This window comes from Elephantulus edwardii, unplaced genomic scaffold, assembly GCF_000299155.1.
Source record: "Elephantulus edwardii isolate Elephantulus edwardi_28Jun2011 unplaced genomic scaffold, EleEdw1.0 scaffold00178, whole genome shotgun sequence".
In the NCBI taxonomy this organism is placed as follows: Eukaryota; Metazoa; Chordata; class Mammalia; order Macroscelidea; family Macroscelididae; genus Elephantulus; species Elephantulus edwardii.
Window position 1 is genome coordinate 2,162,686 of NW_006399928.1, and position 17,739 is coordinate 2,180,424.

The window sequence follows — 17,739 nt, forward strand, 5'->3', positions numbered from 1 at the left end:
CTCACCACTGGATCAATTGGCAGCATCAGTATGGATGGCAAAGAGATTGCGATTGTTCACAGCTTCAGTTTGCTCGGCTCCACTGTCAGCACTCTTGACACCAGCAGCCAGGAAATAAAAAAACGTATTGCGATGGGAAAGTCTGCTGTTAGGGACTTCTCTAAAGTACTCAAGAGCAACGGTGTGTCTCTGGAGACTAAGGTGCATCTGATACAGGCATGGTCTTTGCAATCACTTGTTATGCATCAGAGATTTGGACAATGACTAGGGAGGATAGAAGGAGAATTGATGCCTTTGAGCTGTGGTGCTGGAAAAGAGTATTGAATGTACCATGGACTGCGAAGAAAACAAACAGATTCATCCTGGAGAGGGTTAAGCCAGGCTACTCCTTGGAGGCAAGGATTTTGGGGCTTCATCTGACATACTTTGTACATGTTGTAAGGAGGGATGGGTCCTTGAAGAGGGAAATCATGCTTGGGAGGGTGGAGGGACAGCGCATGAGGGGAAGACCCTCTATGAGGTGGATTCATTCAGTGACTGGGGTAATCGGGATGGGTGTGTCAGAGCCAGTGCGATTGGCACAGGATAGAGCAGGGTTTAGGGCTGTTGTACATAGGGTCGCTATGAGTCGCAAACAGCTCGACGGCACATAACAACAACAACTTCTCTAATAAAACTCCTAAGTATGGTTTTGTGAAGTCTCTTTAGCTATTGCTATTGATTTTGGAAACAATACAACAGTAGATATTGTTCGATAATTTCCACATTCTGTTGGATCACCTATCTTGGGAATGGAGGGGGGGAAATGGACCTCTTCCAATCCATTGGCCAGAGAGCTGTTCTCCAAATTTCCTGGCATAGACTAGTGAGCACATCCACGGCTGCATCTGTTAATTGAAACAAGTCAATTAGTATCCCATTGATTCCTGGGCTCTTATTTTTTGCCAGTGCCTTCAGTGAAGCTTCTGCTTCCTACTGTTCAATTTATCAAACCTATTATTAAGATGATCTTGAAATTCAGATGTAATAGATTCAAGGTTTATATCTTGATTTATGTGGACTTATTTTAGTTTTCTTCGGCCTCAGTTTGAATTTGCATATGAGTCTAATCCACTGTCTGCCCCTGGCCTAATTTTGACTGCTGATACTGAGCTTCTCCAATGATTTCTTCAACAGATATAGTCAATCTGATTCCTATGCAGGTGAGATCCATGTATAAAGTCATCATTTTTGTCTTTTCAAAAAGATATTTGCAATAAATAAATCATTATAAATACAAAATTCAATCATTTTATTTCAAGCCTCATTTATATTACCAAGCTCCTATTTTCTAACTACTGTTCTTTCTTCACTGTTTCCAACTTTTGCATTTCAGTCAACAATTATATTGATACATTTTGATTGCATGTTTGGACAATTTCAGACTGCAAGATTTGACAAAAATTCTCAACTTCTTCCTTTTTGGCTCTAGATGTAGGGACATATGTTTGAATAATAGCCATGTTAACAGGTCTTTCTTGTATGTGTATGGATCATATATTATCACTCACAACATTGTATTTCAGGATGGAAGTGGAAATTGACTTTTTTTCATTCCCAGCATAGTGTAGCATATTATTAAAAATGGTCAAAGCTGGTCCATCTCATCTCACTAATACCTAGTATGTTGATGTTCATGCATTCCATTTTCCCCCCCAATTTCCACTTTTCCAACATTCAAGCTATGTACTATCAATGTTTCAACTGTTAAAAGATGTTTGTCATTGTTTTCCCTCATTTCAGCTGACTTTTAAACTGGGTTCTACCACTACACTACTGTAACTATCTGTCTTCCTCCAGTGTTTACAGGTTTTCAAAGTCCTGTTTTTTAAGAAGTGGATGACAAATCCTGCTGCCTAATCTGTCTTAATCTGGGAGTTCTATTAAAACCTGTCCATCATGTGTAACCCTCATGGCATTTGACACACTAGTGGTATAGCTTTGAGTATCACAGCAACCTACAAATTATCTCAGTACAGCAAATAGACAGGCAAATGGTGTACCAATTAGAACAATGTTCTTTCCAAACACAACAAACTGACAATTTATTCTGTAACTCTAATATCAAATTAGACTTTACACCAGGCCCTTGGGCACAATCAAGTTTTACTAACAAAGGCCCACACACTGGGTCCTGATTGGCTTAACCAAGAGATTTCTCACCCACACCTGATTGTTATCAAACAATATAATTAAAATCACATTCAAGCAAGATACTGGTGAAGATCATTAAAAAATGACTCGAGTATTACATAGATAGGGAACTGCCAGAAGTTCAAGCAGGATTTAGAAGAGACTGTGACTATATCATTACTGTTGTCAGATGTATCCTGGATGAAAGTAAAGAATACCAGAAGAAGGTCTATGTGTGCTTTATTGACTATGTAAAGGAGTCCAACTTTGTGGATCATAACAAGTTGTGGGTGACATTAAGAAGAATGGGAGTCCCAGAGTACTTAATTGTGCTCATGCAAAACCTATACCTGGACCAGGAGGTTGTTCTGCAAACAAAGTGGGGTAACACTGCACAGTTTAAAATTAAGAAGTTAATGTGTCATGCTTGTATTCTTTCTGTGTACCTATTCAATCTGTATGGTGAGCAAATTATTCAAGAAGCTGTACTCTGTGAAGAAGGATGTGGCATCAGGATCAGAGAGAGACTCATTGATAACCTATGTCGTGCAATTGACACAACCTTGCTTGTTGAAATAAAAGAGTACTTGAAGCACTTGTTGCAGATCATCAAGGAATGCAGTCTCCTCTATGGATTGCATCTCAATGTAAAAAACAAAACAAAAACAAAGATTCTTACCACTGGATCAATAGGCAACATCATGATGGATGGTGAAGAGATTGAAACTGTCAACAACTTCATCTTACTTAAATCCACAATTAATGCCCTTGATACAAGCATTCAGAAAGTAAGGAGAAGCATTGCACTGGGAAAGACTGCAGTTAGCGACCTCTCCAAATTATTGAGGAGTAATAATGTCAGTTTGAGGAATAAGGTGCATCTGATTCAGGCCATGACCTTTCAAATCACTTGCTATGCATCTGAAAGCTGGATAATGAATGAGGCTAACAGAATAATAATTGATGCCTTTGAGCTGTCATGTTGGAGAAGAGAGCTGACCATCCCATGGACTTCCTTAAGAACAAACAAATATGTCTTGGAGAGGGTGCATCCTGAGTGCTCTTTGGAGGCAAGAATGATGAGGCTTAACCTCACAAACTTCAAGCATGTTGCTAGGAGGGACTGTTCCTTGGAGAGGGACATGATGATTCGAAGAGTGGAGGGTTGGCTAAAGAGAGGAAGACCCTTGACCAGGTAGATTATCATGGTGACTACCACAATGGGCTCTAGTGTGTCAGGAATTGTGAATATGGCACAGGATACGACAGGGTTCACATCTGTTGTTCCTAGAGTTGCTATGACTTATCCTTGACAACACCTAACAACAACAACAACACAACATAACAGTAGAAGTTCTGCTGGAATTAGTAGAAGGACATATGAGAGCATAGGGCACATATCTGACTTCTTGGGAATTGGTTTTGTGTCCTAGATGTTGTTGATGGGGGCAGTTACCTCTTGTGGAGATAATAAAAGTCAGACTCAGTCCCAGAGCGATGCACTCCAGAGCAAGGCGCACTGGAGCGACCAGGACAGATGGAATTTGAATGAGAATTATTATTAAAATAATCAGTTTGGGAGCCTCGGTGGGGAGCAGAAAACTTCGGCAGAGAGCAGCGAAACTCAGCAGGGAGCAGCTGTCTCAGTGGGGAGCAGCAAGCCTTGGTGGGGAGCAGGAACGCTCCACAGGGAGCAGAGACCCTCCATGGGGAGCACTGAGCCCGATGGGGAGCACTGAGCCCGGGTGGAGAGAAGTGAGCCTCAGCGGGAAGCAGCAAGCCTTGGCAGGGAGCAGCATTCCTCAGCAGGGAGGAGCAAGCCTCAGCGGGGAGGAGCAAGCCTTGGTGGGACCCACCCACCAGGAGCAAGCAGGACAGTGGGTACTTGGGGGATCACTACTGATTGCTTGAACACGTGGGACCCCAACCCTAACTTAAGTAGGAGGGAGTGAGACAGTTGAAGCGAAACTGTGGTGGCAGACCAAGTTCTTGAAAGGAAAACCAAGGCTTCCTTCCAAGGTTTTCCATTCAGGTCCCCACACATGCCTCCCCCTCCCTATGTGCATCTGCATGCACAACCCCTACCCCTGCATGTGACTGCATGTGTGCCCACTCTATGTGCATCCACACATGTGCCTACCCACCTCTCGTCTGTCACAGTGACTTAAGATCAAGAACAGGCTATAGACTCAGACATGGAAAACTCCATGACAGCAATGTCATGAAAGAAGCAGGCTACGTCACAGTCTACACAAGCACAAAGCAATATATCACCCCACAAAAGTGAAACAGTGTCCATGGTTTTCCTGAAGCCAGAAAACCTGATGGAACTTTCTGACACAGAATTTAAAAAAACAATGATTGAATATTTTCAATGGGTGAAAGACAAACTTGAACAATTACATTACACTGCAAGCAAAAACCAAGAAGAGCTTAAAAACAACAACAAAACAATCCAAAAGAATGCAGATAAAACAAACGAGGCATTTAGAGATTCTAGAAAAAACAAGAAACCACAATCTAAAATATGAGGTTCAATGTTTCATATGCTGTCAACATGATGGAGGGACACATGAACAGAGTTGAAGATATGGAAATAGAAGTGAAATAGAAGACAGAACTGTCATCACTTATCAGCTAGAGCAAAAAGCAGAATCAAAAAGGCAGGGAAAAGGAGAAAGCCTAAGAATAATATGCGATACCATTAAGAGGAATAACATGTGCATAATCGGAATCACGGAATAGGAAGAAGTAAGTAAAGGCACTGAGAAAGTTGTGGAACAGTTACTAGAAGAAAACTTCGCAGGCATAATAAAGAATGAGAGAATATATATTCAAGAAGCTGAGAGAACACCATGTAGAATAGCCCCCTCCCCCCCAAAAAAAAAACCACCAAGGCATAGCATAGTCAAACTTGTCAGAAGCAAAGATAAAGAGAGAATTCTGAAAGCAGCTAGGGAGAAACAAAGACTAACCTGTAAGGAAGAACAGATAAGATTAAGTGCTGATTTCTCAGCAGAAATCACATAAACAAGAGACAGTGGAATGATATATACAGAACACTCAAAGAACACAACTGTCAACCAAGAACACTGTACCCAGCAAAACTGTCCATCAAATATTAAGGAGAGATCAAGATATTACCAGAAAAAACAGAAACTAAAGAGTTTGTAAAAATAAGACCAGCATTGCAGTGAACACTAAGAGATGTCCTTCTTACAGAGGTGCCACAGAAAGCAGGATGGACCAAAGTAACTAGCAACGACACCAAAAAGAATTCAACAAAATGATACCAATAAACCTTGCCTCTCAATAATCACACTGAATTTGAATGGTTTGAATGCACTAGTGAAGAGAAAAAGAGTAGCAGATTGAATTAAAAAACCAAAAGCCGTCTATATGCTGTCTACAAGAGACACACCTGAAAAATGAAGATAAAGAATGACTAAAAAGAAAAGAGTGGGAAAAAATATACCAAGCAAATGGCAACCAGAAAAAAGCAGGAGTAGCAATATTAATCTCTGATTAAAAAAATTCAATGCAATAATCATCAAAAAGGACAAGGAAGGTCACTATATAATGCTTAAAGGGTCAATAGAACAAGAGTACATAACAATAATAAATATCTATGCACCAAATGAAAGACTTGCAAAATATATAAAACAAACATTAACAAAACTGAAAAAATAAATAGACAACACTACTATCGTAGTTGGAGACTTTAATATACCACTCTCATGAAAAGGTAGAACTACCAGAAAGAAACTCAACAATGATGCTAAAGAAATGAACCATACAATAAACCAAATTGATCTCATAGATATTTATAGGCTAACATATCCAAACTAAAGCACAGTACATCTTCTGTTCCAAAGCGCGTGGAATATTCTCCAGAATAGACCACATTTTAGGTCACAAGAAAAACATCAATATATATGTATTTTTTTGGTTCAAAAATATTTTTTCTTTATTACCTTATGCTAATTTTTTTCTTTTTTGAAAGTTTTTTCTTCTGTGTTTTTATAGACAAAGTTTTGTAACAGCTATCCAAATTTGGAGTGACTATCATTGTTAATTTTCAGTAAAGGACTATTTCTAAATGTTTTGTAGAAACCGAAATTTCTAAGTATTAACCCTCTTTTATTGTGGTATAAAATAGTTCTTTTTTAAAAATAATTTTAATCAACATCTACAGAGATTTTGGATTTCCATTCATTCATTGCTTCAGAAAAGCATCAATATATGGAGGGGGGAAGGGTTTGTGCGGGGAGAAGGGTACAACAATGAATGAATGAAATCCCAAAATCTCTGTAGATGTTCATTGAAATGAAAAATAAACAACCTAAATTAAAAAAAAACACATAGAAATAATACAAAGCATCTCCTAAGACCACAATGCTACAAAATTAGAAATTTCTAACAAGAGGATAAAGGAGAAAAAAAACCCCATACATTTGGAAGCTGGACAACACCTTGCTTGAACATGAGTGGGTACTAGAAAAGATAAAAAATGTAATTAAATTGTTTCTTGAAACAAATGACAATGAAAACACCATTTACCAAAACCTCTGGAAAACAAACAAAGCAGTAATCAGAGGTCAATTTACAGCAATAAGTGAACACATCAAAGGGCAGGAAAAAATGACCTTTGACTCTCTAACCCAACATCACTAACAAATTGAAAAAAGAACAGCAAGAAACCCAACACTCTCTAAAAAATCTGAAATTATAAAAATTAGGACAGAAATAAATGAAATAGAAAACAGAAAAACAATTGAAACCATCAACAAAACTAGGAGTTGGTTCTTTGAAAAGGTCAGTAAAATTGACAAACTCCTAGAAAAACTAACAATGGAAAAGACACAAATAATCCAAATGAAAGATGAAAGAGGCAATGTAACAACAGAACCAACTAAAATAAAAAGGCTAACCTTGGAATATTATGAAAAACTATACTCAAACAAATATGAAAATCTAGAGGAAATGGACAAATACTTAGAAATTCACAACCTACCTAAACTGACAAAAAACGAAATTGAACACCTGAACAGACCCATTACAAAAGAAGAAATTGAAAAGGTAATAAAACAACTTCCAACCAAAAAAAGTCCTTACCCAGATAGTTTTAAAAGTGAATTTTATCAAACATTCAGAGAAGATCTGTTGCCAATTCTACATAAACTATTTCAGAAAATAGAAAAAATGGAATAATCACAGACTCATTCTATGAAGCAAACATATCCTTGATACCAAAGCCAGGTAAAGACACCACCAAAATACAAAACTACAGGGCAAAATACAAAAATATAGGGCAATATCGCCCATGAACATAGATACAAAAATACTGAATAAAATACTGGCCAATAGAACCCAACAATACATCAAAAAATAATTCACCATACCCAAGTGGGATTCATACAGGTATGCAAAGGTAGTTTAACATAAAAAACCCAATCAATATAATTCATCACATAAACAAAGCAAAGATCAAGAACCACATGATACTATCAATTGATGCAATAAAGGCCTTTGAAAAAAATCCTACACACTTTCATGGTTGAAACATTCAACAGAATAGGATTAGAGGGGGATTTCTTTAACATAGTAAAAAGTATATATGCAAACACGAGAGCCAATATTGTTCACAATGGAGAGAGATTAAAGGCATTCCCTTTGAGAACAGGAATTAGGCAAGATTTCCAACCATCACCTCTCTTATTTAATATTGTATTAAAAGTCTTAACAATAGCAATAAGACAAGGGAAAAAAAGAGGTATCCAAATTGCAAAGAGGAGGTAAAATTACCTTTATATGCAGATGATATGATAGTATACTTAGAAAATCCTAAAGATTTAGCAAGAAAACTACTGGACATAGTTGACCAATTCAGCAAAGTGGCAGGATACAAGATCAACATACAAAAATCAGTTGGATTTCTCTACAGTGACAAAGAGAATATAGAGCTGGAGCTAAGAAAAATAATACCCTTCACAATAGCTAATCATAAGATTAAACACTTGGTAATAAATCTAACCAGAAGCACAAAGGATCTATTCAAAGAAAATTATAAAACGTTACTGCAAGAAATATGAACAGACCTGGAGAGGTGGAAGAATATCCCTTGCTCATGGATAGGAAGACTCAATATTATGAAAATGACAATACCACCAAAGGCAATTTACATGTTCAATGCAATCCCAATACAAATACCAATCCCATTCTTCAATGAGATGGAAAAAGCAATTTTCAATTTCAATTTGAATGGAAAGAGGCGCCAAGTAACAAAGCACTCGTTAAAAAGAGAAACAAGGTAGGAGGCATCTCACTCCCTGATTTCAAATCCTACTACACTGCCATGCTGGTCAAGACAGTGTGGTACTGGTACAACGACAGATACATAGATCAATGGAATAGAATTGAGAACACGGATATCAGCCCATCTATCTGTGATCAACTGATTTTTGCTAAGGAGATGAAATCAGTTACGTGGGGAAACGACAACCTTTTTAATAAATGGTGCTGGGAAAATTGGAAAATTATCTGCAGAAAACTCAAGCAAGATCCACATCTCACTTCATTCATACACAAAACCCAACTCCAAGTGGATCAAGGACCTAGGACTAAAACCAAGGACTGTAAACTTCATTAAAGAAAAGCTTAGAAGAATTCTACAAGCCCTAATCCACAACATAAACAGTTTTTCATGCATCTTGAAAAACCTACCTACAGGAGAGGATAAAATAGATGAATGAGACCTTCTAAGAATCAAATCCCGATGCACATCCAAAAACTTCTCCAACAGGGTAAAAAAGGAAGTCAGAGAATGGGGGAAAAATATTTGGTAATGACATGTCTGAAAAGGGGCTTACGTCTAGAATTTATTAAATACTCAAGCACCACAATTGAAAAACGGGCGCAGGATATGAACAGACACTTCACCAAAGAAGACCATCAGATGGCGAACAAACTCATGAAGAAATGTTCAAAATCCCTAGCACTAAGAGAGATGCAAATCAAAATAACCATGAGATATCATTTCACCCCTGTAAGAATTGCAAAATTTAACACAACAGCAAACAACAAATGCTGGTGAGGTTGCAGAGAAACTGGAACCCTTATTCCCTGTTGTTGGGAGTGTAAAATGGTGTGACCACCATGGAAGGCAGTATGGCATTTTTCTCAAAAAGTTGGAAATAGAAATACCATTTGACCCAGAAATTCCACTACTGGGAATGTACACACTAAAGAAACCATAACTGCCACCTAATCAGATATAAGCTCCCCCACATTTATTGTGGCTTTGTTCACAATAGCAAAAAGCTGCAAACAATCAAAGTGCCCATCAACAAACAACTGGGTCGAGGAGCTGTGGCATATTCACACAATGAAATCCTATGCTTCATTGAAAAACAAGGAACTCATAAAATACTATACAAAATGGGTGACATTATAGGACATTATGCTGAGTGAAATATCTTAGTCACAAAATAACAAATGCTGCATAGTGCCATTGTTGTAAAGCAGGACTGACATCAGAGTTAGGGGATAACTAAGAGTGGATAAATAGTGTTTACTGCATTGAAACAGATGAGGGGGAGAACTGTTTAGGAGGAATATATGATTAGGTATTGTTGACATGACAAGAGTCCAGAATGAAACCTGCGTAGTGGAATGGACTTGGGGGGGGTGCGGGGGCATTGTATAAAAATGATATGATTTTTTTTTACTTTTCAGAGAAAAAAGGGAACTGTGAAAGTTTATAGAGACTTAAGGTTTCCAGTCATTCATTGTTGCACATTTCTCCCTGCCCACCCCCATTGCCCCAGTTCACTCTTCTCCTTAAAAGTAAAAGAAAAACTCTTTCATTGCTATGCAATCCTTCTCCTCAAGTCCACGCCATTGTGCCGCCTTCATTCTGGAGTCCTGTCATGACAATAATACACAATCATATAGCCCTTTTAAACAGGTCTATCCCTCATCTATTTCAATGCAGTATACATCATTCGCCCCCTTTTTCTCTGTCTTCCCTCAATCCTGATGTCAGTCTCATTTTACAACAGTGGCCCTATGCAATATTTGTTCTTTTGTGACTGAGATATTTCCCTCAGCTTAATGTCCTCCAGGGTCATTAATTCATGCATAATATTTCATGAGTTCCTTGTTTTTCAATGCTGCATAGTATTCCATTGTGTGAATATACAAGATCTTCTCTATCCGTTCGTTTGTTAATGGGCACTTGTGTTGTTTCCAGCTCGTTCCTATTTTGAACAAAGCTGCAATAAAAATGGGTGTGCATATATCTGCTTGGGTGGCAGTTATGGTTTCTTTAGGGTAAATTCACAGTAGTGGAATTGCTGGGTCATATGGTATTTCTATTTGCAACTTTTTGAGAAAGTATCATACAGCCTTCCATAGTTGTTGCACCATTTTACACTCTCGCCAGTTTTTCCGCAACCTCGCCAGCATTTGATATTTGCTGTTCTGCTACATTTTGCTATCCTTACTGGGGTGAGATGATATCTCATAGTTGTTTTGATTTTCAACTCTCTTAGAGCTAGGGATTTTGAACATTTCTTTATTTGTTTGTTGCCATCTGATGGTCATCTTTGGTGAAGTGTCTGTTCATATCTTTTGCTCATTTTTCAATTGAGTTCTTTACCTTTATCTTGTTGTGGTGTTCAGGTATTTTATAAATTCTAGATATAAGTTCTTTATTTGACATGTCAATGTTGTTGTTGTTGTTATGTGCCGTCGAGTCGCTTGAGACTCATAGCGACCCTATGTACAACAGTCCTAAACTCCGCTCTGTCCTGTGCCAATTGCACTGTCTCTGACACTCCCATCCCAATTATCCCAGTCACTGAATCAATCCACCTCATAGAGGGGCCTTCCTCTCCTGCACTGTCCCTCCACCCTCCCAAGCATGATGTCCCTCTCTAAGGACCGGTCTCTCCTCACAACATGTCCAAAGTATGTTAGACGGAGCCTCAGAATCCTTGCCTCCAAGGAGCCACCCGGTTTAACCCTTTCCAGGACAAATCTGTTTGTTTTCCTAGCAGTCCATGGTATTCTCAATACTCTTCTCCAGCACCACAGCTCAAAGGCATCAATTCTCCTTCTATCCTCCTTGGTCATTGTCCAACTCTCTGATGCATAACAGGTGATTGAGAAGACCATGGCCTGTATCGGACACACCTTAGTCTCCAAAGAGATACCATTGCTCTTCAGCACTTTGGAGAGGGCCCTAACAGCAGACTTTCCCATGGCAATGCGCCTTTTAATTTCCTGGCTGCTGGTGCCAAGACTGTTGACTACGGAGCCAAGCAAACTAAAGCTGTGTACAATCTCAATCTCTTCACCATCCATCCTGATGCTGCCAATTGGTCCAGTGGTGAGAATCTTTGTCTTCTTGACATTGAGCCTCAATCCATATAGTAGGCTGCAGTCCTTGACACTCTGCAGCAGGCGCTTCAGGTCCTCCTCACTTTCAGCAAGCAGGGTTTTGTCATCCGCATAACACAGATTGTTGATAAATCGTCCACCAATCTTGACCCCACATTTTTCCTCATAGAGCTCAGCCTCCCGGATAATCTGTTCTGCATATATGACATGTCATTACCAAATAATTTTCCCCCAGTCTGTGGCTTCCCTTTTTACCCTGTTGGAGAAGTTTTTGGATGCTCATCAGGATTTGATTCTTAGAAGGTCTCATTCATCTATTTCATCCTCTCCTTGGCTGTAGATTTTCAGGATGCTTGGAAGACTGTTGATGTTGTGGATTAGGACGTCTAGAGTTCTCTCCCAAGAAAGGGAGAGATGGTAAAAGTTGCAACAATGAATGAATGAAAATCTTATTTCTCTGTAGATGTTTGGTAAAATCACAATTAAAATTTTATTTTTTAAAGAAAGTGTGATTACACTGTGTGAATTGTAATTAATGTTATAAAAATGTGCATGAATTTAAAAAACCACTTTTTTGTACACTTTTACCCAAACATCAATAAAAAGTTTCGGTGGAAGCTGAGTACAGCTTCTTAGACTTAAACATAGTAGATGTTCAATTGACATTAATTGAATTAAGTAATTAATAATAGTAAGAGACACACAATGCCTACTGTGTGTAGGCTCTGTGTTAAACTTTATAGCCACTCACTTATTTAATCCTTAAAACAACTCTATGAAATATATATATCCCATTTTACAAATAGGGAATCCAAGGTATACGGAGTTAAACAAATTGTAAATAGCAGAGTTGATATTTGAACCCCAGTATCTTGCTTCAGAGTCAACTACACTACCTCTCAACAATGGGTGCTCAAACTGAGATTCAGAGAGATGGAGTCATCTTTAAAGGTGTTTTAGGAAGGACGTAATGGAGATAAGACTAGAAGCCAGGTCTTCTCTCTGTGCAGTACGTCTACCACTCTACTTTATAGTAACTGACTGCTGATATGGAACCCCTAGGAAGAGAAACACAAAAGGAATCTGTGCCTCAGTTCTCATTTTCTTGGGGTTCATTCCAAGCAGTTGAATTAGCTGGGTCATATAGAATTTCTTTGTTCAGCATTCTGAGGAAACACCAAACTGCCTTCCAGAGTGGTTGTATCATTTTTACAATATTACCAACAGTGTATAAGAGTTTCTATCTTTCCACATTCTCTCCAGCATTTATTTCTTGCTGTCCTGTTAAACTTTGTCACTGCTACTGGGGTGAGATGGTACCTCATTGTGGTTTTGATTTGCATCTCTCTTATTGCCAATGATTTTGAGCATTTCTTCATGTGTCTGTTGGCTATTCACCATCGCAAGAACACGGAAACAGCCCAAATGTCCAACCATAATAGAATAGGTTGAGAAATTATGGTACATTCACATGATGGAATACTATGCAGTACAGAGGAACAATGATTTTGTAAATCACTATCTAACTTGGGAGGGACTAGAGAGCATTTTACTAAGTGAACTAACTCAGCTCCATAAGGACAAATACTGTGTAAGACCATTATTATAGAAATAGATAATTAGTAAAACATATATGAGGATCCAAGGTTGGGAGAGGGGAGCACAGAGGGGAGAGTGGGTGGGGGTCATACTCATAGGGTCACGCAATTTGATGGGTGGAGGGAGGGATGAGTTAAGGAATTGAGAAAGATCTGGTGTGAAAAAAATTATGTATACTAATTTTGTCAGTAAGCCAGTATAAAATAAAAAGTTTATATCTTTTTAAAAAAGGAATCTGAGAAGTATATGTATCCATGAAGAAAAACACCCCTAGTAAATTGGTGACTCTCATTGGAAGACAGGAAATGTTGAAGGAACAACCATGAGTACAAAACCAAGTGTTGGCACTCTGACACTTTCTTAAGCAGGGAAAGATAGTAATTTGCTTCTGAAGGGTCTTGTTCAGCCATACCCACTGTTTTTTCCTACATTAGGAAACTCTGGTGGCATAGCCTGTAGAGAGTTGCACTGCTAGCCAAAAGGTCATGCCTCTCTGGAGGGTCAAATCCATTAACCATTATGAGGGAGAAAGATGAACAATCTCCTCCCGTGTGATTTACATAGCCTTTGCAAACCTGCTGAAAGATCAGTTATTAGTCAAGTCCAACTCAACAACAATTACTATTATTACTTCTTTTTTTTTTTTAGTCAATGCCCCTAATAGTAATTTCTAATTCTTTATTTGCCAGGGCCTCAAAGCTATTCAAATTTTATTGCAAATAGCTACATGTAGAGAAAGAACAAGTAAGCTACCTATAAGGTAGATAAGACAGTTTGATTTGGAACCTCATGTGTGCGTAGGAAGTTGGGGTGGGGCAAAGAACAGGGAAGACTAGTGGAAAGGTTAGTAAAGCTTAAAAGTCTCCAGCAGCTAAACACACTGGATATAAGTGATTAGAGTAGAGTACTTGTAATTAACTCTACTTAAAAAGTTCTATTCTTGTCAAGGCTTTTTGCCACAATACAACAGTTTCATGACCATGGACTTCTTTTCTCGACTGGATCTTCAGGAGGTCCTCCAAACACTCTCTGTTTTGCAATGGATCCCAGGCTATGTATTGTTAGGTGAGTGAAACCTAGGAGGTGGAGGGCACATGGGAACAGTCCAAGAATCTCCAGATGAGGAGGGATACAAAAAGATCATTTAATTGGTTCTCTGACTGTGGAGAAAATGGTATCATCTCACTCAAAAAGATAGCTAAAGATGCATTCACTACTGTACTTCTCCTAGTGAAGGACTCAAAGGCCAGATATGAGACTGTGGCTATTGTAGTTTAAAGATCACCCCAGCCTCTTCAAGAACTGCACCCTAGTAGCTGAAGAGATTCATATGTAGGGATGAGGGAGGGGAAGAACTTTCAAAGTTGATGCTACTAGAGAAATGTAAAGTGTTTTTATAGTCTAAGACTGGGGTGAACTAATTCTGGAATATGTGAAGAATGCCGGAAAGGACCAGTTAGTGGGCTCAGAGCACAGTAGTTATTAGTATTGGGCAAATGGCCCATTTGGACCAAAGTTTTCAGACTTTACCCGGCTAGAAACTAGAGCTTTATGAAACATAGAGCCAGTTTCAATGTTTTCTTTTACCTGCATTTTCAAATCATTGCATGAAAGAGGTATTCAATTTTAGAGTAGAGTGGGGTGGGCTTGTGCTCCCTGAGCATGCTAAGAGGCTGAGTTGAGATCATATGAGAACAGAGAAATGAAAGAATGTCCTCACACAATTAGGAAGTTTAACAGATAGGATAGAGCTGATGGAAGTCAGGAAACTAACTCTATGTTTGTAGAATATACACTATGAGGGAGCTCTGAGTGTATAGCAAGTCAGACTGCAAAACCAAAGACTGTACATTTTGGGAAAATAGAATTCACCAGCAGTTCAGAGATACAAAGATGGGTAATCTCTCCCTATTGTGATTTACAGCCTTGGAAATTGATGGGGGTTTGCTATGACTCAGGATGAACTTGATGGAAGCTAGCCTGAGATTTTTAGTTTTACACACTACCAAATGATGTCACATCTAGCAGAACTGCTAGAAAAAAAAACAGTACAAAGAGCTGTGTCTCAGACCTTGCTCTATATATCACAATGTTATGATCTGACTGAACGGCAGAGAGAAGCATCATAGTTTGAGTTATTTGTTCAAGGTATAATTCTCCCTACTTCCTTCTGGGTTTTTCCAGGGTGCACCTAGATTGTTTATCTTATTATCTTATTAATTTATCACAGTATAAGTAAATTCCTAGCTAAAGAAATGTTTCAGACTCATTTGGTACCTATGGCCTTCCTTACAGTCTGTTTGCCAGCTACTGACATTGATTTCCTTTTTTCCCATTACTTTCTTTTATTCTTTCATGTAGTCTATTTTTTAATCCTTTTATTTACAACCTTTCTGCAGCATTATATTTTAGATATATCACTTGTAAATAGCCTATGGCTGGGTTTTTTTTGGTAATACAGTCTTTTGATTCAAATATCTATATATAATATACTAACAGAGTATACCTGGGCTTGAATCTACCTACCATCTTCTTATCCATTCTTGGTTCCACCTGTTCTAGGTTTATTTTTCTTTCCTTTTTTACTTCTTTCAGATTACCATTCCAATTACTTCTTTATAATTTTCTATAGGATAGTATATGCTCTTTTTAAATTCTTTTAATGATTATGATAAAAATATAATATGAATCCTAAATCTTCGAGATTACCAAATGTATCTGTAGCAACTAACTTGATGTGATGTCCACAGAGATTCTTACAACATTCAAGTCAGTTCAATTCAACAGTTATTTAGCAATATTAAAGATAAAGCCTTGAGGTTCCCTTTCTGAAACTACAACAATGAATCAAGTACAGGCTCCTTACTATCTAGCAAAAATAAGTCATTTAACCATTCAACCATTGCACAGATTTTATGTTAGTTGTGTTTTATTCTTATGTGACTCATAGAAACCCTATGTACAATAGTTTTGGACCTGCTCTGTCTTGAGCCATTGTCTCTGATACACCTACCGCCATTACCCCAGTCAATGAGTAAATCCATTTCATCCACGGTCTTCCTCTCTTGCTGTCCCTCCACCGTTCCAAACATGATATCCCTCTCCAAGGACTGGTGCCTCCTTGCAGCATGCCCAAAGTATGTCAGACAGAGCTTTAGAATCCTTGCCTTCAAGGAGCAGCCTGATTTCATCCCCTCCAGGACAAACCTGTTTTCCTAGCAGCCCATGGTATATTCAATACTCTTCTCCAGCACCAAGGCTCAAAGGCATCAATTCTTCCCTGGACATATATTCAAATAACTACAATAGCTACAATGTTTGGTAGTTCTTGTGGTAAGAAACTATGCTGTAATCCCAAAAGCACATGGTTCAAATCCATCAGTTGCTCTTCAGAAGAAGGATGAGAAATCTCTTCCCGAGCTATTTATTGCCTTTGAAAACCCATAGTTTTCAAAGCTGGAGAGTCAGCTATGAGTCAGTTCCAACAAGACAGCACCTAACAACAAGAAGATAGGTAAGTGGAAGATCCACAGGCAATATTAGGGCATCAGAGAAAATGCTACACAAAGTTGAGGGTACCAGGGAAGGCAAGAAAGGAAAGTAGTATAGCATGTTGTTATTATTGTGTACCTTTGAGTCAGAACCAACCCGTAGCTGATCCTCCAGTAGGTTTTCAAAGGCAATAAGCCACAGAGTAGGAGATTGCCCATTTTTCTCTGGAAGAGCATCTGATGGATTCCAGCTGTGTACCTTTACATTGGCAGCACAATTCCTTACCACTAAGCCATCAGACAGAATATGGGATATGAAATTCATCAAACTTGGATTGACAACTGTGTGACTTAAGACAAATACTATAATTCCTAAAAGCTGTGGAATCTCCATTTTTCTTAGCCTCAGTAAATACTCCATGCAAAGAACTGCTTTTCCTCCTTCCAAAGAATTGTTTTTTCCCTTCTCATTCTTATCCTCATTCTTTCATTCTTTCTTTCTTGTTCATAGTCTTCCTGAATATCTCTCCTCCTTCCTGAATGATGTCAAGAATCATTGTTAGATTTTCCATGAGACTAAATTTGTAGAAGACCAAGATACTAAAATTGAGAGTCCTGTACTTTTTCTTCTCCCAGGGAAATTTTTTAGCCCCCTTTTTGCTCTTTTTTCCTCCCTTGAACATCCTATTTTTTTGAAGTGGGCAGTGGGACTTACCTCTTCCTCTTATTTCTGATACTACAAAACTAGAACAGTCTTGAGAGTCAAACTAGACAAGTTCTGCCATTTTCTTGCTATGTAGTAACCTTGTGTAGTAAATAATTCACGCACCACTACTGTAAATACCTTCTTAAGACCAATCTGAAAATCAATGAGGTGATAAAATCCTCAGTAAATGCCTTTCTATTATAGGAATTGACATTATTTAGAGTACAACTATTCTACCTTGTAAGACACTGCCATATTTAACACTTGATTCACAGAGGAGAGATTCATCAGTGAGGCAGACATTCTTTTTTTTATTATATTTTATTAATTTTCATAAACATTTACAGAGATTTTGGGCTTCCACTCATT

The 17,739-nt window shown here is 38.3% G+C and overlaps 1 protein-coding gene across 1 annotated transcript in view; it reads left to right on the plus strand.

Annotated features, from left to right (window-relative positions):
* Positions 1-14,147: 14,147 nt before the first annotated feature.
* Positions 14,148-17,739, plus strand: part of DGAT2L6 (diacylglycerol O-acyltransferase 2-like 6) — a 52,420-nt gene continuing 48,828 nt past the window's right edge. Inside the window, exon 1 of the mRNA XM_006895960.1 lies at positions 14,148-14,238. Coding sequence (XP_006896022.1) covers positions 14,148-14,238 — 91 coding nt within the window. The remainder of the gene's footprint in view (positions 14,239-17,739) is intronic.